The sequence below is a fragment of the Megalobrama amblycephala genome, linkage group LG1 (assembly GCF_018812025.1).
Source record: "Megalobrama amblycephala isolate DHTTF-2021 linkage group LG1, ASM1881202v1, whole genome shotgun sequence".
NCBI classification, from domain to species: Eukaryota; Metazoa; Chordata; class Actinopteri; order Cypriniformes; family Xenocyprididae; genus Megalobrama; species Megalobrama amblycephala.
The window spans coordinates 70503034-70528115 of NC_063044.1; the positions used below are offsets into that span (position 1 = coordinate 70503034).

Below are 25082 nucleotides of genomic sequence, written 5' to 3' on the forward strand. Positions count from 1 at the left end.
GAATCACTCTCGCAGTACTCTGATGTTATACACCAGTTGGTCTGATGGTGATGATCAGCTTGAAGTCAAACAAGCCTAATGATTCAATGGACCTTTCATAAAGAGAACCATTTACTTCACTCCTGAATTAATCAGTCGTTTGAATGAATTGAATCGAATGACTCAATGACTTAATAATTAAGACATTTACCGCCACCTACTGGCAGTTTTAGTTTCATATTTAGAGTATAATTTCATTAAAAAATAAATTAATATTTTCATAGTAATAAAAAAGAAAACATTAAAGTTATAGTTCAACCACAAATGAAAATGCAGTCATCATTTACTCAACCTCATGGTCCAAAAGAGTATTTGTAATAAATTCTATGTTGAGTCAAATAAAATATTTCTTGCTAAAGCTACTTTTTATAATGTCTATTTGGTGCTTTACACAACAATGACTTTAAATTATATTTTGGGAGTAATTTCTCAACCAAATTTGATGTGCAATTAATTAGATTAAAAATGTAATCGCTTGATAGCCCTACTTTTTATACAAAATTAAATTAATAGATCACTATATATTCTAGATTTTCCCTCATAAATAAATTAATAACTTATGTCCATTTCTGAATAAATAAAGCAATAACTGATGTCATCAAATCATGAGTCTGTTTTGATTTATTGGTCAGAAGTTTTCATACATTATACCAATAAAAATTATGTCTATTATGTATTTTCTGTGTTGTTTTTGTTACTGTATTGTATTATATTTAATTTTATTGCCTTTTTTATTATTGTGTTATATCAAAACATTACATTTGAATTAATCAATAAAATTTAAGGATTTAGCATTAAGCTTTTGATTCAGAGTTTGATTCAAGTTCATTTTGAAGACGTTTTGTTAACATTAACCTGAAGAAATCCTGATGTTAATCTGTTTGAACACACCCAAGTGATCAGAAGCCCCACCCTGTCTCATTTCTCTTTTCTGTCATTCTGACTCTCGTTTCTCGACAAAAGCAGTCAAGTATCAGCGATCAGTGTTTCATTTTTCAGAAAGTGAAAGTATAGTTTAGATTGCTGGAGCTCAAACAGTGAAAATGGCTTCATTAGCTAAAGATGATTTTTCTTGTCCCGTGTGCTGTGAAATCTTCAACAATCCTGTTGTTTTATCATGTAGTCACAGTTTCTGTAAAGAGTGTCTTCAACAGTTCTGGAGATCCAACAAAACTCAGGAGTGTCCTGTCTGCAGGAGAAGATCCTCAAGAGATGATCCTCCATGTAATCTTGTGTTGAAAAACTTGTGTGAGTTGTTCCTGAAGGAGAGAAAAGAGAGGCGTTCATCAGGATCTGAGGAGATCTGCAGTTTACACAGTGAGAAACTCAAACTCTTCTGTCTGGACGACAAACAGCCTGTGTGTTTAGTGTGCAGAGATTCACAACAACATGATAATCATAAATTCAGACCCATAAGTGAAGCTGTTTCATCAAATAAGGTAAGACAATTGTCTCTTGATTCACACGTAAAGATCAATAATTAGTCATAAACAGAAATCACATTCATGCACTCAATATTTTTCTCTGCCATTTTACTCAACTTCGTATGACATTTACTGTGTTGTGAAAAAGTATTTGCCTTGTCCTGATTGTCTCATACTAAATAGTTTTAGATCTTCAAGTCAACCTGAGTAAACACAGAATACAGTTTTTAACAGCTATCCCCACAAAAAAAAAAAACAAAAAAAAATCAAATCACCCCCTTTAGCAGCAATAACTGCAACCGAATGCTTGTGATAACTGGAGCTCAGTCTTTCATAGCACTGTGGTGGGATTTTGGGCCACTCCAAAACTTTAATTGTGCTTATTTGAGCCGTTCAGGGGTGGATTTTCTCCTATGCTTTGAATTGTTGTCTTACTGCTTGAGCTTCAACTTACAGACTGAAGATTGAGAATTCTCCTGTAGGAATTTCTGGTATAAAGCAAAAAAAAAAANAAAAAAAAAAAAAAAAAAAATGCAGTTCCTTCAATGTTGTTCTTGGTTCTTCTGTGACTTCTTGGATGGGAAGGTTGTTTTTTTTTCATTTGGAGATAATGGCTCCTGCTGTGGAGTCCAAGAGCCTTTGAAATAGCTTTGTAATCCTTCACAGATGGATGTGAATCACCTTCTTCCTTATTATTTCTCTCCATAGTTTCTTTCACCTTTGTCATATTTTGTTACTGTTTAAAACTTTTTAACCAACTTCATGCTGCTGAAAAAGTCAGTTGATTTGATTGAACAGGGCTGCAGTTATCAGGGTAGGGTTGAGCCAGCCATTTGTAAGTTCTTACTTAAATTGGAATGTAAAGTCCACACTAGAGGCTTAGTAACTTCTAGCTAGTTTGTAACTAACTCTGTACTCTTTTTTTTTTTTTTTTTTTTTTTTACATAATTTTCTCTTTTCTAAAATGTAATCAAGTGTAAATGTCAGCATTATCACATATGAATTGAAGTTTCAGGTAAAACAAGAGCTCATTGATGCAATTCAGTCAGTCTGCTATTTTATTACAACTGTTACTTCTGGTCTGAGGCTTCCATAAATATTTAGTTTATACATAGTTATGCTTCAACTGATTTTAATAGTGCAACGCAAAATATTTTTTTGCAGGTGCCAAATAATATACAATTCAGGATAAATTTTAAAATTCTTTTATTTGTCTACAAATGCTTAAATAACCTTGCTCCAAACTATCTGTCCGATTTATTGTGTCCCTACAACCCTCCAGAAGTTTAAGATCTGGTAATCTTAACTTGCTTTCAGTCCCTTGTTCAAGGCTCAAACGCAGAGGAGATAGAGGCTTTTCGGTGGTGGGGCCGAGACTGTGGAATAGCTTGCCTGTCCATCTTAGAGCAGCTCCTTCCTTATCAGTTTTTAAATCTCTTCTTAAAACTCATTTATTTCATCTAGCCTTTAATACTTGCTAATCTTTGCTTTTGTTCTGTTTCTATTATTTTATTATTACTATTGTTGTTTTATTTCTTACTCATGTACAACACTTTGGTCAGTCCTGTGGCTGTTTTAAAGGTGCTTTAAAAATAAATAAACTTAAACATATTTAGTATTGCTTAAGTTGAACTAATGCCCATTTATGTCGAAGCGAGACTAAGTTGTAACTTGCGCACAGCTGGTGCAACCGGCCCCAGGACTGGTTGTTTTTAGCTCAGCTGAACCACGTTATAAATACAGTTTCAGACATTTGAGGAACTAGTAACTACAGGTGCTGGTCATATAATTAGAATATCATCAAAAAGTTGATTCATTTCACTAATTCCAGTCAAAAAGTGAAACTTGTATATTATATTCATTCATTACACACAGGCTGATATATTTCAAATGTTTATTTCTTTTAATTTTGATGATTATAACTGACAACTAAGGAAAATCCCAAATTCAGTATCTCAGAAAATTAGAATATTACTTAAGACCAATACAAAGAAATGATTTTTAGAAATCTTGGCCAACTGAAAAGTATGAACATGAAAAGTATGAGCATGTACAGCACTCAATACTTAGTTGGGGCTCCTTTTGCCTGAATTACTACAGCAATGCGGCGTGGCATGGAGTCGATCAGTCTGTGGCACTGCTCAGGTGTTATGAGAGCCCAGGTTGCTTTGATAGTGGCCTTCAGCTCTTCTGCATTGACTGCATATCGCATCTTCCTCTTCACAATACCCCATAGATTTTCTATGGGGTTAAGGTCAGGCAAGTTTGCTGGCCAATTAAGAACAGGGATACCATGGTCCTTAAACCAGGTACTGGTAGCTTTGGCACTGTGTGCAGGTGCCAAGTCCTGTTGGAAAATGAAATCTGCATCTCCATAAAGTTGGTCAGCAGCAGGAAGCATGAAGTGCTCTAAAACTTCCTGGTATATGGCTGCGTTGACCTTGGACCTCAGAAAACACAGTGAACCAACACCAGCAGATGACATGGCACCCCAAACCATCACTGACTGTGGAAACTTTACACTGGACCTCAAGCAACGTGGATTGTGTGCCTCTTAGTGAAATAAATCAACTTTTTGATGATATTCTAATTATATAACAGCACCTGTATATGGGGGCAAAAACATGTTCATGCCAGTGTTAATTTTGGCAGCCATTTTTGATTTAGTCTTAGTCTTTATCTCAGATGAAAATGCTCCTTAGTCTTAGTCACATTTTAGTCTTTTTAGTCTTTCATATTTTAGTCTAGTTTTAGTCGACGAAAAGTCATCACATTTTTGTCAAGTCTTAGTCATTACTTTTAGTCAAACTACAGTTACCAACATTAATTTTGATAACTATTTTATATGTAGTCTTTAGCATGGGCGTCGGAACCATTGTATGTGGGTGGGACAAGACCCACCCACTTTTTAAGACCAATGATATTGGACCCACTCACTTTTACCGTCTCTAATTCAGCATTTGTCTAATCCCCCCGGTGATGCTACTCCACAAACCACCAACAGATCATAAACAATACCAAAAATAAAAATATTTTTTAAAACATCGCCAAGTAAAAAGCTGCGTTTATAAAGAAATGTCTCTTTACGACCACAACAAACGGGACACTTTTCAGACGCGCATTCCGACTTCGCCTCAGCGCCAGGCGCAAGTCAAACGAGCGCGGAAAAGGTAGCTTCAGCTGAACAACAGTGAACTGTGGTCAGATGAGATGTTGTCAGGCTATGCCAGTAAAACTCCAATCAGCCGTTAGGCTATAGTCTACTGTGCTCGAAGCGCGAACTCAAGAATTACTCGCGCAAATGCGCCGGCGCGCGCTGCATATTACTTTATTATAGTTTAACTAAAGCGCTAAAGAAACTACGGGCATGCACCATCATTATTCTGATGTAATAATGATGGTGAATAGTCATGGAATTACCAAACATGCGATTAAATCTGCCTCAAAACTGTGCATGCATGTATAGGCTATGCATTTGTTGACATGGTTAAAGCTATTGTTATCCAATTTGTTGGCCTTAAAACGTCTTAAAAATGCATATATGTACACCAAGGAAATCAAAATTTTCTCGGGGGAGCATGCCCCCGAACCCCCCTAGCATAATACATTTTGTGACCTCGATAAATATAAAACCCTGAGTACGGCCCAGCTTCTTTTCTATCTAGCGAAATCAAAGGTAATCGTGTAACTCTCCAGTTGTGCGCACTTTGGGATTAAACTTTGTATGCACTGTGTGATCAATGTGTGAAAATAAATGGGATCAAAAAAACACGATTGAATGTAAAGGTTTGTGTCTCGTTGTTCTATTGAAAAAAATCAATAACTACCGATTGATTGGCATTTTATCTATCTATCTACCTATGTATGTATGTATGTATATATATATATATATATATATATATATATATATATATATATATATATATATATATATATATATATATATAAATTGGAGGGAGGACCCACCCACATTTTTTTTGCTTCCGACGCCCATGGTCTTTAGACAAAATAGTCATTATAATTTTTCTCTTTAGACCAATTCATTCAAGCTTATGAAAAATTTGAATCAAGGTAACAGGCTGTATTGACAATGCTCTCTTATCAGTAGCACAAGTCACTGTTTTTATGAGTGAATCGTCGAGTCATTCATTATTTCAGTATCAAAGCAAACGGCTGTATTTATGAATGGATCATTGAATCATTGATGATTCGTTCAAAGCCGCAGATTCGTTCACGAAACACAGCTTGTGTGCTGCAGTTCTGCTGTGGCTTTCGTTTCAAAATAGGGCAAAAATACTGACAATACTTTTAATCACTTAATATCACCCTTTTGTTTTTTGAACTGTTGTATAAAATCAATATTTGGGATATTATATATTATATTCAGGCAATATTCTTGCTGGTATAATATGATCAACATTAAAAACAGTAACTCGCAGATGTTTTTTTTTTTTCTATCGAAGAGAGTTTTAATCTTAAATCTACATGCAGTCTATATCTATATTTGTATTTCATGCTAGTAAGTACTAAATCCCCACTTTCACAAAGGTAACGTTATATTGTCGAGAACAGCACTAATGTAGCACGATGCTAGCTTGTGTTGTGTGGGTGCAGTCAGTTTTGACCGCAAAAGATGAGGTAATCTGATTGAATGTCGTGTATATACGACATTTTACCTGCTAGAAATACATGTTCAGTTTTCATGTTATTTTAAGGTGGAGTAGAATAAAATGAACGGCACTTTTCGCGTCAGTTTGAGAACCACTGCTGGATATCAGCCTGTACTTTGGTCCCAGATTTAGCCAGTAAACGGGCAGCGCAATATAGACACTTTAATTTAAGTAGAAAATCTCAAATGAAGAGCGCTGAATGCCAGCTTACTTGTCTGTGTTTTCAGATCACCCGCGCTTCTTCCTCAGTGTAGAGAGGGCACGCGTGTGTGGTTGCCAGATAGCAAAGATTAAGTAAAACGTGTTCTTTTAACAGAAAAGCTCTGATGGGGGATTAAATTCTGGAAATCTGGCAACCGTAAGCGTGACCGCTCATAAAGACAATCTGTTCCATTTTGTCTCCTTTATTCAATAAAAACAAAAAGTGATTTCAAAAGAGTGATTTTGGTCAAGGGTTTAGTCTTTTAGCCACATTTCAGTCTCATCTTTTTTCGTCAACGATGTTGCACATGTAGTTTTAGTCACGTTATCGTTAAATTAAATTGGTGTCATCTCTCATCGTCTCGTTTTAGTCATGGAAAAAAAGGTCGTCAACGAACATTTTTCGTTATAGTTTTCATTAACGAAATTAACACTGGTTCATGCAAGCTTTTTTGCTTCAATAAATAACATTTTCTTTTACAAACTGTGCTTTGTGTTTATTCAGGTTGCCACTGTTTTATGGTAGGTTTTAATTTCTGAATCAATTTAGTATGAGATGTACAGAATACAGAAGAAATCAGGATAGGGCAAATACTTTTCACTGCATTATATGATCATATCACTGTATTGTATTCTCTTCACTGTGATCTGGTGTTTTATGTATTTTTGTTCAATTCTAGGAGGAGCTCAATACAGCACTGAAGTCCTCACAAGAGAAAATTCAACACAATGAAAAAATGAAAGGAGAGTTTGAGAAAACAGTTCAACACATCAAGGTGAGGAAACATAATCAAGAGTCATTTCCAATACAGCTGAAGGATCACTATATACAGTTATGATTTGATATATTTAATATAATGGATTCCAGTTTAATATTCATGTAAATGACAAACATCTATCTGCTTCTGGATCTGTTATATGCCGTATCCTAGTAAATGTGACTGAATGTGAATGTGATTTGATTTCAGTCTCAAGCTGATCACACAGAGCTTCATATTAAACAGCAGTTTGAGAAGCTTCATCAGTTTCTCAGAGATGAAGAAGAAGCTACAATCACTGCACTGAGGGAGGAAGAAGAGCAGAAGAAGCAGATGATGGAGGAGAAGCTGGAGGAGATGAACAGACACATCTCAGCTCTTTCACACACAATCAGAGACATGGAGGATATGATGAAAGCCAATGACATCTGCTTTCTGAAGGTCTGATTTCAGATAATTGATTGATCATTGGTTCATTGATTGGGCTCTTGATGATAAATTGTGTGTTTGTTCTGCAGGATTTTCCAGTCTCAATGGAAAGGTGAGTGATCTGCTGGTGTCTCTGGTCTTTCTGGTTCTGATCCAAAGCCAACGCAGTTCTGACTCCTGAATGTTCTTCCAGAGTCCAGATCTCACAGCCGGATCCACAGATGGCTTCTGTAGCTTTGATTCATGTGCCACGTTACTTGGGCAACCTGCAGTTCAGAGTCTGGAAGAAGATGCAGGATATTGTCCAAAACAGTGAGTCTGCTGGAGACCTGTGAAAATTAATATCTTCAGTTATGTTGTAGTAATGATTCTCCTTTCTTCATCTACTCAAGTTCAGAACAGTGTAAAAATGAAAAGATAGTTGATGCATCATTTGAGCTTCTTCAGACTGACCCACTGAACTTTCTGGAGAACCTCAAATATAATAATGTGTACTCAAGTGTCATGTGTACTCAGGTGTTTCTGGAGGAACAGCTGACAGTCTCTAGAGTTCACGCAGAAATGTGTGGGCACATTTCATAAGCTCCTCAGAGAACTGGCCGATATATACGTTCTCCTGAGGTTTCCCATGCCGGAGACGCTGGTTCGAGTCCTGCTCGGAGCAGGTTAAGTAGGACCGGTTACACCAGCAAAGAAGGACCTGCTGCCCTTAACAGCACAGACAAAAATATTACAATATTAAAATAACTGATTAACTAGATTAAAAAAAAAAAGTTCAATACAAACTTTTTTGTTGTTTTAATATTGTTGCTAAACTTTTCTAGTGTGTAGTAACATGTATCTAGCCTGTCCTACGCTTATTGCTAGATTTTGCTAGCAATGGTTAGATAAATCTCAGCACAGGTATAAATACGGAAGCAGATACCTTGTGTATTCAGTTTTCGCTGAGGAGCCAAGCTGGTTACCCGGCCACTCAGGGGTTCTACAGCAACTGTGGCGACGGGTTGCAATGTCTCCGTTCCCTCCTTCAGGGACCGAGTGTTACATACATAACCGAGCTGTTCCCTTTCAGTCAGTCATTTCGACGTCACGTCGGAAGCTACATCCTGCCTGTAGGGAGGTATCGTAAGGAAGTTACACATATGGAATGGCCTGATCAACACAGTACAACATATGGAATGTCTCTGGGGTGGCTCTGGCCTAGTTAGGGATGAGACTACACTGGCAGAGATGGCAGAGCCGACTCTGCCGAGGGAAAGACACGGGCTTGCCGATAGGGGGATTGCCGCATGGATCACAACATGTGGACACTCAGCCTAGCACAGGTTCCACCAATGCATACGAGTGTTAGGCCTGGGGTCTCATGTATAAAGCGTGCGTACGCACAAAACGGGGCTGGAAACGTGCGCACGCCAGTTCCCACGCAAAGGGTGTGATCTATAAAAATAAACTTGACGGGAGAATGTGCGCACCTTTAAGCAAACTTTGAGCCGTGCGTACGAACATTTTGCAGAGCAGTTTGGCGACACTGATGGTGAGCTGAGGGACTGACGACAGATGAAGGAAAACCACTTTAAATCCTCATTCTGAGTCATAATCATAAATACAGTTCATGTCCACAATAACAGTTTAAATAAATAAAAGAATTATTTAAATTCGCATGGAAACACGTTTTCATTTGATAAACATTTACATTAATATTACACTTCACTATTGCCGATAAGCACTGAAATTACATTACGCAGAAGTTAAACAAAAGTGATATGAATTCAGATAGTAGATGTGCTACTTTCGATCACTTTTCCTGTGACACGCTGTTTTAATGACAGCGAGGAGCGCTGGGAGCACAATAATTCCTCTTTAAACTAAACTGCAGATGGTATGACAAAATATTTTAGCGAGAACGATGATCAACGCACACTTAACTTGGATATTATGGAAGACACTGCTGGTCGAACGGTCCGTTGTCTAGTTTGAATAGGTCCAATAATAAGGTGTTGCTGTCGTGTGAAGGATCTTCAAACAATTACCAGGATATAATATGAGGAAAACGGTAAGATTTGCATGTTTTCTTTTTAAAATACTTTGTCAGTGACGCGCCGAGACAGACGACTGCAATAAAAAAGTAGGCCTATCTGTTTCCACTAAAAATAGCCTATAAACTGTATAAATTTGATTTGAATTGTTTAAAACTATTAAAATACTATTTGGCCAGTGGAAATGAATGAATCAGCTCTATTCTAAAACCTTTATCTTTAGTATTTTGTTTTTATCGATATTTTGATATATTTATTCTAAAACATAAAGAGGATATTGGATGATCTTTATCAATATAATGTGTGGCACAAATGGCATTTATAATCCATATCTAACATTGTCTCCTTTGATGGCGTGGTGTCACGTGGATGGGAATATATATGGAAATGATATGCAGATGAGGTTATGCATAGTAAAACTAGGCGTCGTAATCTCCATATATGGTGATTTCAGGGAGGAGACACGGTGGAGATGCACGTACGCACAATCTTCCGATGATTGGGATTTATAAAAGGATTTGTGCGCAGGTTCTGGCGTACACATGGTTTTATAAATCTGATTTTTTTTGTGCGTACGCAAAATCTAGCTTTTGCGCGTACGTACACTTTTAGGATGAAATCTACGCAAAGTTTTATAAATGAGACCCCTGGTGTCGGACGCTCCGCCATGTCCAACTGCTGAGGGTGATGGAGGCACTTATCAGGGTTTGCCAATTGGGAAACTCTACTGGAGCAAATAAGCACTTGTATCTGGTCCATAGGAGGGCAATAGCACTGCAAACCGACACTGAGCAGGTTCCCAGCATTCACTGGCCACTTGGGACGAGTACATTGGAGAATACCGGCTCTACATGAAGGCTATAAAATATAGCAAATGTGTTGGGTGTTGCCTACCCCACAGCTCTACATATATCTGCCAACGAGGCACTGTGTGCCAGTGCCCATGAAGAAGCAACACTTCTGGTAGAGTGAACTCTCAACCTGAGTGGGCAAGGCACGCCTTCGGTCTGATATGCCAAGACAATGGTATCCACTATCCAGTGGACCAACCTCTGCTTGGAGACAGCCTTTCCCCTCTGCTGGCCTCCGTAACAGACAAAGAGCTGGTCTGAGGTCCTGAAGCTCTGTGTTCAGTCCACGTACAGGTGCAAAGTGCGGACAGGACAGAGCAAAGCTAAGGCTGAGTCAGCTTCCTCCAGGGCAGTACTTGCAGGTTCACCACCTGGTCCCTGAAGGGAGCGGTGGGAACCTTAGGCACATCGGGCATCTCCAGGGGTCTTCCTGGTGGAAAGAACAGCACTCAACGAATAGGGTCCTCTTCAATGCATAGAGGTGCCTCATCTCAAAATGATGCTGTCTACCAACACTTGGGGTAGATCACCTAAGACCTCCACTTCCCATCCAGAGACCAGACATGGAGAGTCCAGAGGTTCAGACGTGGGTGCCATAGGGAGCCCCATCTCTGAGAGAGCAGATCCTCCATCAGAGGAAAGTGCCAGGGAGGGGCTGTCACGAGGAGCATCAGTTCTGGGAACCAGGTCCAGTTGGGCCAGTAGGGCGCAACTAGCCCGTTGTACGTGGCCCCCCAACTGTTGACAGAGGCATCTGTGTGGACCACAGCATGCCTGGACACTTGTTCTAGGGGAACTCCTGCCCGTAGAAACCAAGGGTCCGACAACGGGCTGAAGGTTTGGCAACACTATGGTGTAATGGAAACCCGGCACGGGCCATGCTGCCACGCCCATTTCGGGACTCTGGTGTGAAACCAGTAATGAAGTGGCCTCATTTGGAGCATTCCCAGTGGTGTTACTGTGGCTGTGGATGCCCCAGGAGCCTCTGATAAAGTTTCAGTGGGGCCGCTGTCCTGCCTTTGAAAGAATTCAAGCAGTTCAACACTGACCGGAGATGATTCTCTGTGAGGCGTTCTGTCTGGTTGACCGAGTCCAGCTCAATACCGAGAAAAGTGATCCTCTGCACAGGTGAGAATTTTCTCTTTTCCAGTTGACCCGAAGTCCCAACTGGCTGAGGTGACTGAGTACCCTGTCCCCCCAGCAGTTGTTCGCACAACTGCTCTCATGACTGGGCCAATATGAGCCAATTGTTGAGATAGATGAGAATACGAATGCCGCATTCTCTCATGGGAACAATGGCTGCCTCCGTGACCTTTGTGAAGACGTGGGGTGACAGAGATAGCCCAAAGGGGAGGACTTTGTACGGGTATGCCTGCTCCTCGAACGCAAAGTGTAGGAACGGTCTGTGTCGAGGGAGAATCGAGACATGAAAGTACACGTCCTTCAGATCGATCGCTGCAAACCAATCTCGGGGACGGATGCGTTTGAAAATGCGTTTCTGCCTTAGCATTTTGAACAGGTGCTTGTGAAGGGCACCATTCAAAGCTTGCAGGTCCAAGATTGGCTGTAATGCACTGCTTTTGGCCCACACAGATGAGAACTGGGTGTCCCTGAACTTGGGGGGACTCCGGGCAAACTGAATCACATAGCTGAATCTAATGGTCCGGCCATTCACGCCTTCTTGGGACCCAGAGATAGAGGAAACTGCTCTTTAATTGAAAATTTGGGTACCGCTGACTGTGGGACCAGTGGCGGAACAGAAATAAAATGAAACAAAGGATTCTCCATCTGTCTGTCCTCTGGGGGAGGAGTGGTGCGGTCACCATCTCCCGAAGAGCTACTTCCTCCATCCCTGTGTCGCCCGTCTCAGGGCTGCTTGTATTTTCGCTTACTGCCTGGTGTGGCAGGGTCCTGGACAGTCTGCCTGCTGCTGGCACCACACTGTAGTCTGGGTGGCGGCTGCTGCTGAGACTGAATGGGGGCGGAGGCGACGAGCAGGCAAAGGGGTTGGAGCCAGTGACTAGGTCGAAGCAGCAGCTGGTCACCGGGGCAGGATGTGCTTTATCACCTCCGTCTGCATCGAAGTTCTCGACCGTGTCGGTGAAAAATTAGGCCTGGGAGATAGGGGCGTTGAGGAACCAAACTTTGTCGGGCTCATGCATATCTGCCAGGTTCAGCCAGAGATAGAGTCCATTCCTGGACTACCAAGGTGGACATCGCCCGACCAAGGGAGCATGCAGAGGCTTGACACTCATAAGGCGAGGTCCGTCGCTATATATAATAAAGCGACAACACAACGGAAACAAGCGACAACACAACTAAATAAAGCCACAACACAATGGAAATGCTCCTGACCACTTGGGGGTTCTCAGAGCTCAGCAATATTAGTATTCCTTGCCACTGTTCTATAAAGTCGACAGTCTTACAAAGATATCAATACCATGATTAGTTTTAACAGTATGTAACCACCGTATATCGACATGAAATATTAATTAAAAATCAACTACGTGCACAATAGCTTCATATTTATACTTGTAAATGATTTGACGTGATACCGCGGTGCATGAAGGGAACATCCACCAATTCCACCAAGTGGTTAAAACGTATAATTTGTATTCATTACAATGACTTTGTTTAACATTTAAAAACAGACATGTTCAAATTCCAAAGCTTGTTAGTTCCTGTTGGTAAGACTGACAAGCTTTGGAATTTGATTATGCCTGTTTTTAAATGTTAAATGTAATTTTAATGAATTCAAATCATTCACAGGTATAAATATGAATCTATTTTGCATGTAGGTGATTTTGAATTAATATTTCATGTCGATATACGGTGGTTACATACTGTTAAAACTAATTGTGTTATTGATATTACCTGCTCTATAGAACATTTGCAAGGAAAACTAACTTTACCAAGCTCTGAGAGCCCCCAAGTGGTGGGGAGCATTTTCGTTGTTTTGTGGCTTTATTTCATTGTGTTGTGGCTTTATTCCATTGTGTTGTGGCTTGATTTCGTTGTGTTGTGGCTTGATTTCATTGTGTTGTGCCTTTAATCCGTTGTGTTGTGGCTTGATTTCGTTGAGTTGTGACTTGATTTCGTTGAGTTGTGACTTTATTCCATTGTGTTGTGGCTTTATTCCGTTGTGTTGTGGCTCGATTTCGTTGTGTTGTGGCTTTATTTCGTTGTGTTGTGGCTTTATTTCGTTGTGTTGTGGCTTTATTCCGTTGTGTTGTGGCTTAATTCCGTTGTGTTGTGGCTTTATTCCGTTGCATTGTGGCACGATTTTTTTGTGTTGTGAACTTATGTTTGCTTTTTTAATTTCGTTGCGTTGTGCACTATTGGGCAACCGTATTAACCTGCTTTCTGTCAGCTTATTGTTTAATACGTGTATCACACATGCAGAGTCTTTCAAGACCCAGACAATTGTAAAAATGTGTTCTTATCTCTCATGCAGCAGAAGTAGAAATGGTTCAGTGAAAATGTTGCATCTGTAACTGCATGGGAAAATAATATATGAGCCTTAAGTTTCCCCAGCTTTATTTAACACCACAACTGCCATAACATATGAAATACTCAGAATCAGATATGCAAATTATTATTTGCAAGTTGTCAGCTTACTTTTGTGCATGCGCACCAGTAAGCTGATAACTCACAAATATCAGCTTATTTAAATTTTTCCCCGTTTACATTCAAACCAGTAAAACTGACAACGCAAGTAAACTGCTTTTACATGACTGGTTATTTCCCTGTTGTGACGTCAAAAAAATAATCATAATCATTTGCGTATCTGCCTCCGAGTATTCTATTCTATTCTCTTACGTGATGTCAGGTGTGATGTTAAATAAAGCTTGCAACATGTCAGCGGGAAACTTACGGCTCATACATTATTCTCTCATGCAGTTACAGATGCAGCGTTTTGACTGAACCACTTCTACTTCTGCTGCACAAGAGATGTGTTTTTTTTTTTTTTTTTTTTTCTGACAGGACTAGAATTTTCTGTGTCTTGAAAGAGTGTTTGTATATATTTCCTTCCTTTCCAGCAAAACGCTCGCTGTGTCTGGATGCTTTCAAATCTACACCAAGTATGCGTTTCTGTCAGGTATCGTAACACACATGCGCACTTCAAGCCGACAGAAAGGTTTACATTGCCATATGAAATCAGGGTAAGAGGCAAAAAACTACCTGTTCCGACCGGTTTATGCTTAAGCTGTTCATGACCTTATTCCGATAAAAGAAAACGGGTTACTGCGTTTACATGACCACGTTCATTGTCGTCTTATAAAGCATAATCGGCTTAAGAATGTGCATTCAAATCAAATTATAATGAACCTTTTGTTTGTGCTTATTTATCTGGTAAATTTTCAGTCAGTATGTGACAATGTATATCCAGTTGGTGTTACGGTATGGTGGTGTAGAGATGAGGCAGATACGGATTTCCACAATAACATAGAGCTTTAATCAAACAAAGGCAAGGAAACACCAAACATAACCTTAACACAACAGAGAACGGACAAGGAGTGCAGGGAGTGAGTGCAATATATAGGAGTGCTGACAATAGAGTCCAGGTGCAGGTGATCCGTGATGATGAGGAACTGACAAGGGAAGTGAGTGCAGGTGAGGAGAACAGGAGGATCTTGGGATATGGAGTCCAGGGAAACAAGGGATCCGTAACAGTACCTCCCCCTCCCGGTAGGCGCGTCCTCGCGCCGTAGATGTAACAACCGGGAGGGGGGCGGGCGCCCTGGAGACCTCAAACCGGAGCAAGGGGAGGAGTAGACTGGAGTGGAGGTCTCCAGGGCAGGCTCAAACACCATGGCGGGTCAGGAGCCGTGGCAGCCATGGCGGGTCAGGAGCCGTGGGCAGCCATGGCGGGTCAGGAGCCGTGGGCAGCCATGGCGGATCAGGAACCGTGGGCAGCCATGGCGGGTCAGGAACCGTGGGCAGCCATGGCAGGTCAGGTGCAGCGGGCAGCCATGGCGGGTCAGGTGCAGCGGGCAGACATGTAGCGGGCAGACATGGCGGGTCAGGTGCAGCGGGCAGACATGGCGGGTCAGGTGCAGCGGGCCGCCATGGCGGGTCAGGGACCGAAGGCTTCATGCCGTAGTGCCCAGGCGGCGCAGAAGGACCGGCGAGAGATGGCGGAACCAGCGGCTCCGCCGACCGAAGCGCAGCCGGGGCTCCAGAAGGCCGCAGTGTAAGACAGACGACATACAACAAAGTGAACACTGGGGAGAGTGAGGAGGCCAACTGGAGCTGAGGGACGGAGTGACGGAGCCAAGACGGAGGAGTGCAGTCCAGAAGTGAGGGCAGGCCGACGAAGGAACAAGGTGTGAACGGGGCAGGATGGAGACTGGTGACACTGGTGGACTGCTGGACAACGGTGGAGCAGAGGGAGGTTGGAGCCGGGGTGTAGGTAATCGCCCAGAGGTCCGAGGTGGAGATCTGGGCGAGGGGCTTGAGGTGGAGGTTCAGTGTAAACACAAATGGATGGAGGTGGGAGAGGGAGGCAGGGAGGGTAAACAGTCTTAGGGCTGTATGTAGTTTCAACCACAAAGTTCATAATAGGGGCTGGTTCGGCGGCGGCGGCTGGAGCGGCAGGCTCGGCGGCGGCGGCTGGAGCGGCAGGCTCGTAGGCGGCGGCGGCTGGAGCGGCAGGCTCGTAGGCGGCGGCGGCTGGAGCGGCAGGCTCGTAGGCGGCGGCGGCTGGAGCGGCAGGCTCGTAGGCGGCGGCGGCTGGAGCGGCAGGCTCGTAGGCGGCGGCGGCTGGAGCGGCAGGCTCGTAGGCGGCGGCGGCTGGAGCGGCAGGCTCGTAGGCGGCGGCGGCTGGAGCGGCAGGCTCGTAGGCGGCGGCGGCTGGAGCGGCAGGCTCGTAGGCGGCGGCTGCTGGAGCGGCAGGCTCGTAGGCGGCGGCGGCTGGAGCAGAGGGCTCGTAGGCGGCGGCGGCTGGAGCAGAGGGCTCGTTCATCCCCTCAAATACAATTAAAATCCCCACAGGCACTGGAGTTGGCTCTGTGGGGACTGGAGCGGGCTCTGGAGAGACTGGAGCGGACTCTGGAGAGACTGGAGCGGGCTCTGGAGAGACTGGAGCGGGCTCTGGAGAGACTGGAGCGGGCTCTGGAGACACTGGAGCGGGCTCTGGAGACACTGGAGCGGGCTCTGGAGACACTGGAGCGGGCTCTGGAGACACTGGAGCGGGCTCTGGAGACACTGGAGCGGGCTCTGGAGACACTGGAGCGGGCTCTGGAGACACTGGAGCGGGCTCTGGAGACACTGGAGCGGGCTCTGGAGATACTGGAGCGGGCTCTGGAGATACTGGAGCGGGCTCTGGAGATACTGGAGCCGCTTTCTTCCTCCTCCTCCGCTTACTGGGCCCAGTAGAGGCATGTGGGTCCAGCATGGGGCAGGCAGGGAGTTCGCTGGAAAGGTATGCGGAGGAAGCCGGAGGTTGACTGACTGGCCCGGCCAACCGTGTCTCTGGATGGACTAGAGACAGACACCCATCCTGAACCCAATCCACGATAAATTTGGAATCATTTAACCATAAAATGGAATTTATGGTTTCGCTTAAGGAGAAACGATAATCGGGTTCACTAAAACGGATGGTGTCATCATCTAGTCCATCCAGAAACAGGGAGATCAAAACTGCTTCAGGCCAGTCAGACACATAAGCGAGCTCTACGAACTCCTCCACATACCTCTCCAGCGAACGACCTACCTGCAGGAGCCCGATAAGGCGTTCGCTGGCTGTCAGGGTGAGAGGCGTTGGAGGAGCTGAATCCAGGGAGCCGGTGAAAGTCTCCATTTTTTTTTTTCTGTGGAAAATCCGGTCGGTATTGGTCCGTTCTTCTGTTACGGTATGGTGGTGTAGAGATGAGGCAGATACGGATTTCCACAATAACATAGAGCTTTAATCAAACAAAGGCAAGGAAACACCAAACATAACCTTAACACAACAGAGAACGGACAAGGAGTGCAGGGAGTGAGTGCAATATATAGGAGTGCTGACAATAGAGTCCAGGTGCAGGTGATCCGTGATGATGAGGAACTGACAAGGGAAGTGAGTGCAGGTGAGGAGAACAGGAGGATCTTGGGATATGGAGTCCAGGGAAACAAGGGATCCGTAACAGTTGGTCTTCATTACAGATTAAACACGGCTGTAAAGTTAAAGTAATGTTTGACATTCATTAGACATTTAGTTTCGTACCCATTAAACTCTGCGCATTTCATGTTTTCAGCTCAAACCAACTCAGATATACATAAACAAATGCCCTTTGCATAGCACAAGCCTTAATTTCAAGAAATAAAATACATAATAATTAGTCCTATAAATCAGTTAAACAATGTAACTATATGACATTATGATATCAAATTAATAGTAAAATGTTCAGAAAAATGTCCCTTTTATTGCTCAAGGCTCTGTTTTTGGAATTAGCATTTAATATGTTTTATAATATTTTTGGGACTTTAAATGAATGCAATACTGTAAATCCATTAAACTACAACACATTTGACCTCAAGGTATCTAACCAACTGTAAATTACTATTATTATTAATTAATAGAATATTATTTACTCTTTTGCACAAGGCTTGTTTTTTTTTCTTCAGATTTTTAATCTGGTATTTTTTATATATTTATACTGAACCCATTTATCAAATCAAATCAAAATTTATTTGTAAAGCACCTTGAGAAACAGTGTACCAAAGTACTGTACAAAAACCACTTGGCCTAAAGGTATAAAACCAACTGTAAATTATTATTCCTCATGTTGCACAAAGCTTGTTTTTCAGATTGTTGTGCAACAGATGGAAATTTAATTTGCAGTTGTGTTACGTAACGTGGTGTGTAGAAACTCTCACGATGTGGAATAATACTAGAAGGCAGATTTTAATAACAAAATACTCAGAAACCAAGAGAAACACACAGGTGAACATAATTACTAATTAGACACACTAGGAAAACTAGGTCACAGGACAGAACCAAAAACACAATGCAGGAGGGAAACACAGATCAGACATGTGACAAGTTGGTTTGATAAGATCTGACAGTATTGCATCCATTTAAAGTCACAAAATTATTAGAAAACATGAAATGCTAATTCCAATACAGTCTTGTGCAATAAAATGTATATTTTCTGAACATTTTATTTTTAAATAAAATTTACAGTGCGTAATTTTTTACTGTGTATAATATAAAGTTTAAACGTGTAATATTAACATTAATGTTCACTGCTACACAGATTGTATTGGATGCTGTGATCAAATACACAGGTTGTTCATTTTAAAACTACACATAACTATGTGTAATCAAACTGGGCCCGTATTCATAAAAAAAATCTTACTGCAAAAGTTGCTACTTGTGACAAAATTCTAAGAAAATTCTTAAAAATGTGGGTGTTTCCTAAAATTAACTAAACATCCTAGTAAAAAAAAAAGTAATTCAGAAAGCATCTTAACCCTTAAAAGAGGTCTTAAGGTCCAGAATTGTTAGGAGTACAGACAAGGACTTTTAAGAGGCTCAAGAGTTTCTTTAGCTTTGGAGAAAATGGACGAAACATCCCGCCTCCTCACTAAGATGAAGGTTTTTGTCTTTTCCTCGCTCAGAGTTGCTCTCAGATCGGTCCCGAATCGCTCTTAGACTAAGACACCTAGGTAGAAGTTTTTAAGCTAAATTAGGAGCTTTCTGAGAGGATTCTTAGAAGCTTTAAGAATACAGTTTTATTTAATATTGACATAGTCAATGTGTAAACTAGTGTGCCACACAAAATATGTATATTTTTTTCTGGTAACACTTTCTATTAAGGTTCCCTTTGTAAAGGGTTTATAGAGGTGTTTATTAATGAGTAATAAGTCATTTATAAATGCATTATAAATCATTAATAAACAGTTATAACAGCATGAATAAAAAGGGCGACTTTAAAGCAATACCTGCCAAATAGTGAGCCGTTTCTAACTCACATTTTATAAATGCTTAATAAATGTATTTATTAACACTTATTTTACTCAAAACCAGATTCCTGATTTATTTCATGATGCAGCAAAAATTGACTATCATAATTAGACTGAAGGGTGTTGTATTTGTGGTTTTCTTATTAATATCTCATGACTGCCACTTTTCTTACTATGTTGCTTACCAGAGGTTTCTGTCTTACCCATGACCATAATACTCTCCAAAAAGGTCAAGATGCCTATCCACAGCAGTGTATAAAAACTGACTTCTTGTTTATCAGGATGAAATTCAAACTTTATTTTGAAAATAAATATAAATTTTAATATAAATTCATAATAAAAATAGTACTACTGCATCTACATCCTGCTTCCTCACTGCTTTTCACAACTGTGACAAATATGTATAATATGCAATGTATTCTTTTTATTATTATTATTAGTAGTAGTAGTAGTAGTAGGTTATATATACTTTATTATACTCTTTCAGGTTCACATCACTATGCATGTTTTGGTGCGTGACAGGAGTTGGCACTAGTGAGCATTATTACTCATTAACAAACACCTTTATAAACCATTTACAAAGGGAACCATTTTTCTAAACATGTATTCTAAGAGTGAATGTTTGATTAACATGATGAGTGTCATAATTCATAATAATCTGTGTACGGTTCACTCTTGATCATTATATGAACATCAGAATAAAAGCAGCTGTTGATTGTGTCTCATCAGCTCCTGTGATTCTGGATCCAAACACTGCGAATCCAGATCTAGTCCTGTCAGATGATCTGACCAGCTTGAGAGACAGCGGGAACAAACAACCGCTTCCTGATAATCCAGAGAGATTTGATATCTATTCCTGTGTTCTGGGTTCAGAGGGTTTTAACTCAGGAACACACTGCTGGGATGTGGAGGTTAAAGAGAATTCAGCTTGGAGTCTTGGAGTAACTACAGCATCAAACCAGAGGAAGGGATTTGATTTCTTCAACACTGATGTCTGGAGTGTGCGGTACAGTGTGTTTACGCAGACTGGTTTTCCTGTTGAACAGTATCTTGAGCGTGTGAGAGTGTATCTGGACTATGACAGAGGAACAGTGTCATTCTCTGATCCTGTAACTAACACACATCTACACACATTCACAACCACCTTCACTGACACACTCTTTCCTTTCTTCAGTTGTTCTTCCTCTCTAAAGATCTTGCCATTGAATAGTCAGTAAATGTTGCTCCTGTAGGTCTGGATCTTCCTGTTTTTATCATGTTTCCAATATTTAATCCATATCACATGAGTAAGAGTGCTGTTGATCTGAATTAGTGTTTATCTGAATTATCTGAATTTTTACCCTTAAATGCATACCTCGGGTCTTTAGTGACCTGGGACGTCATTCACTACCCTCCTCCTCGTTCATTTTTTAAAGTTAGACATCAACCTTCTTGGTATTCCTCAATCAATTCATTATAAAGAATATAACAAGAAAAAAATCATAAAATTATAAAAGAATGCCTATTTTTGTATTCATTTTTTGTAAAAATTGTATAGGGTCACTAACGACCCGAGGTGTGTATGAGTGAACATATATTTTTTTCTGCACAACAATAATTGAATCTTAGATGACAGAATAAGTGCAATTCACCTTTATTCCACAAGGTGGCAATGTCTGATACACAATGCTGAAGTGACGACTCATTCAGACAGAAAACAAAATAATAAGAAAAACATGAAATGGCTCAGCGATTTACTGCAGAGCAAGTACTGAACGCAATCAAATATAACTGTAGCTGTCACTGGATGGATCTGGTGAAGCTCTTAGCGATCAAAATATTGATTTTGAAGATGTTGAAAATTATATAGTTTTGAGAATACGTTTGGGCTCATATTCGTGACCTCAAACGTAAAACTAGCCTATCATTTGCTGAATTTACTGGGAAATAAGCTCTGATGAGGACAGTGATGATGGCATAAAACATCTGCTCAAACGGAGCCCTTTCAAGCTCCAAAAGGTAACAAAATATGATTTATTTTATTCTTCTGTAATTGTTACTCTAATATCAGAGGAGTTTTATATTATCGCAACAGGTAGAGATCCATCCGTGTTAGATATAGATCCGGGTCGATAAAGACCCGAATATGTAAGAATGATTGGCGAAACAGTCATGCATTTAAGGGTTAAAAATGTGACGATATCAGCATTTCCCTCTAGCATTTTGAGCACTGTTGTTGAGCGGATTTTTAAACACCTCTGATTGGCCATTGTGGCCACGCACTCAACAGATATGTCTGTGATTGGCTACAATGATCAACACTTCAAAAACATGTTGTAAACAGACATCTTTGATGCTCTTCAATGAGTGATTTGCTTCTTCAGTCAAAAATGACCGAAAACTTTTACGTTCTGAAATTTTACATTTTTTTGCTTTATCGGAATGGGATGAAACTTGGTGACTTTTGTCGCATTAGCTGTGAACACACAAAAAAATTATGAACATGATTCAGATGTTAAAGGGTCTGCGATGGAATTTTTAAAACTAATCATAATTAACATCATAATCAACTAACATTTCTTTTTCTTACAGGCCTAACAAGTTGACTTTGAGAATAGAGAAATAGTCACTAAGACTGTGTTGTAACAGTGGAAAATTTTGCTATGCTGGCTAGACATCATCTATACAGATATAAAAAGTATATAAAAATGTTTTGACCTATTGAGTAATCAGTGAACTATTGTGAACCTTGTGATTTTTGATGATTCTGTGATTCAGCTGTTCTAATCTAAATTTACTCTGCCAGTAAGCATGGCAGAGGAAGAATGTTGTTTTTCTCTAATCTAAACCAATTACAGTCAAACCAAAATGTATTAGGACACCTTGAACATGTCATTCATTAGTACAGTTTATTCACTATAGTTAAAAAAATGGTAAATTATGACAAAATCTCAGAGATCTCAGAAAAAAAAAATAATCTTAAGCAAAACATGGTCAGGTCAAAGTGTCTGATTAATTTTTTGGTTCCAAATTTTTTATCAATTTTACTGGTAGTCCACTGTATGAAGAATATTTGGGTATAATATGTCACAGTTGACTTTATTTTGCCATCCTCACTTACATAAATGAACTATAGTATTAAAGGATTAGTCCACTTTTAAATAAACTTTTCCTTATAATTTACTCACCCCCATGCCATCCAAGATTGTCATGTCTTTCTTTCTTTAGTCGAAAAGAAATTAAAGTTTTTGATGAAAACATTCCAGGATTTTTTTCCATATAGTGGACTTCAATGGGCACCAAACAGTTGAAGGTCAAAATTAGTTTCACTGCAGCTTCAAATTGTTCAACACGATCCCAGATGAGAAATAAGGGTCTTATCTAGAGAAACCATTGCTCATTTTCTGAAAAAAAATTAAAAATATATAAGTTTTAGCCATAAATGTTCATCTTGAACTAGCTCTCTTCTTCTCCTCTATTAGAATTCCAGCAGTGTAGACACTGCTAAGTGTAATACTGCCCTCCACAGGTCAACGTTTTGAACTAATTTTTATATGCAATATGCTAGTTCAATAGTATTTAACAATTAGTTCAAAACGTTGACCTGTGGAGGCCAGTAATACACTTAGCAGTGTCTACACTGCTGGAATTCTAATAGAGGAGAAGAAGAGAGCTAGTTCAAGATGAACATTTATGGCTAAAACTTATATATTTTAATTTTTTTCAGAAAATGAGCAATGGTTTCTCTAGATAAGACCCTTATTTCTCATCTGGGATCGTGTTGAACAATTTGAAGCTGCAGTGAAACTGTAATTTTGACCTTCAACTGTTTGGTGCCCATTGAAGTCCACTATATGGAAAAAAATCCTGGAATGTTTTCATCAAAAACTTTAATTTCTTTTCAACTAAAGAAAGAAAGACATGAAAATCTTGGATGGCATGGGGGTGAGTAAATTATAAGGAAAAGTTTATTTAAAAGTGGACTAATCCTTTAAATGAACTTAGTGTCCTGCACCCACGAGTAAAATATATCAAAAATGTCTGAATAATTTTTGGTGTGACTGTATATTAACACTGATGATAATGTGTAATAGATCATGTTATACTGACTGTGTGAATAAAGGTGACTTGACTTGATGTACCTGAATTCCTATAAAAACCCACTGTATTTTATTATTTTATATTTTTTTTTTTTATTTTTTTTTTGGCTAGAGAGATTCTCTGAGATTGTTAAGAGCTCTCCCAGCCTTGATTAAAGCATTGAAGGACAACAACTGGAGTCTCTGTGATTACTGATCATGATCAGGTAACTATAACTCTAGGGCATCATATGTGGTCAGAGTAGTTAACAAAAATTGAACAAAAATCTCTTATTTTGAAATAAAAAAATCACACTGATGACATTACTTGACTTCCTTCTTCCTATTTCCTGAAAATCAATGAAGAAGACCAATGGAAAGTCCACTGTCTCTTTTCAGTTATCAGTAATTTCAATCAGAAAATCATAATTTCATATGAAGCTTTTAGGTATGACCTACTTAATGTTAGGGAATTAAAAAAAGAAAGAAAGAAAGAAAGAAAGAAAGAAAGAAAGAAAGAAAGAAAGAAAGAAAGAGATTAAACTACTTAATTTAGTGAATATACCATGACTGACAACATGTGGTTTGATACCTTGCAGCAGCCATTTTGTAAAATGCATTTTTCATGAAAATTGTCACTGGTGTTACTGTCACTGGTGTTACTCGTTTATAAATAACCTTATTCAAAGCTATTCATTTAGTTCTTATGCATAAAATAGCACTGAGATTACATGATTCTAACTTTTCTTTCTTATTGTTAATCCTCCTTTGGGCAGATATGGCTAAATTGAGTGCAGCGACTTTACAGACAACGTATTTTACAGACATTTTTAAAATGTTGTTTATGATCTTTTACTGATTGCTTTCACTAAGTGTCAATGACAAATGTAAAATTTTAGTCCCATCTACTTAATTGTAGTTGAAGAATAAGGATCTTTGGTCTTATACGTCACTGGAGATTCAACGTGTCACTGGTGTGTTACTGTTTTTTGTCACATTAAATAAAATGTGTGAAATGATAATAATTTTACATCCATTGAATTCTGCTACACTCAAGAATTAAGATGTAAAGGGTTGCATCATTACTTTTTTATAACTGTTTTTTTATATATATTTTCATTGTTATAGCAAATACATGATTGCACAAATGAACTAACATCATTCAATCACACTTTTAACTAACATACAATCTCCTTATTTTTTGCATTATCATTATTTTTCTGTAACTCTGACTGCATGTGCAAATAATATTTCATAAAAACCTTTAAAATGGCCAGAGAAGTAAGGTAACACCATTGACAAAAAAGGTACATGAGGTCTAAATGCACAATAAATAAATAAATAAATAATTAAGCTGTCATTTATGTGTATTCATAAAGTCAAAGAGTAATCTAATAATGTGGTCTAAGTTTAAATGTTAGAAAAAGAAATACATTTTAAGACATCTTGCCATATACCAAAAGTGGACATTTCTGTAGAATGACCCTGGTACAAACTACAATTCAGCACATGTGCAGAAAACATGCACAGCAATGAAGGGTGACACTCTAAAATGTCAAGAGTGAAAAATAGACACTCTGAGTTGACTTACTTAAATAGTAATTAGATGCTATTTAAACTTTATACTGGCAGATACATCATATTTGCACCTCATTGCAATAATAACAGAG

The 25082-nt window shown here is 39.8% G+C and overlaps 1 protein-coding gene across 1 annotated transcript; it reads left to right on the forward strand.

Moving 5' to 3' along the window:
• Positions 1 to 954: 954 nt before the first annotated feature.
• LOC125246969 (nuclear factor 7, ovary-like) lies at positions 955 to 20585 on the forward strand. The gene is made up of 6 exons (XM_048158134.1): positions 955 to 1478; positions 7015 to 7110; positions 7303 to 7533; positions 7611 to 7633; positions 7715 to 7833; positions 20084 to 20585. Exons 1-6 carry the CDS (start codon positions 1083 to 1085, stop codon positions 20569 to 20571), a joined length of 1353 nt encoding a protein of 450 aa, XP_048014091.1. The 5' UTR covers positions 955 to 1082; the 3' UTR covers positions 20572 to 20585.
• The last annotated feature ends 4497 nt before the right edge of the window (positions 20586 to 25082 follow it).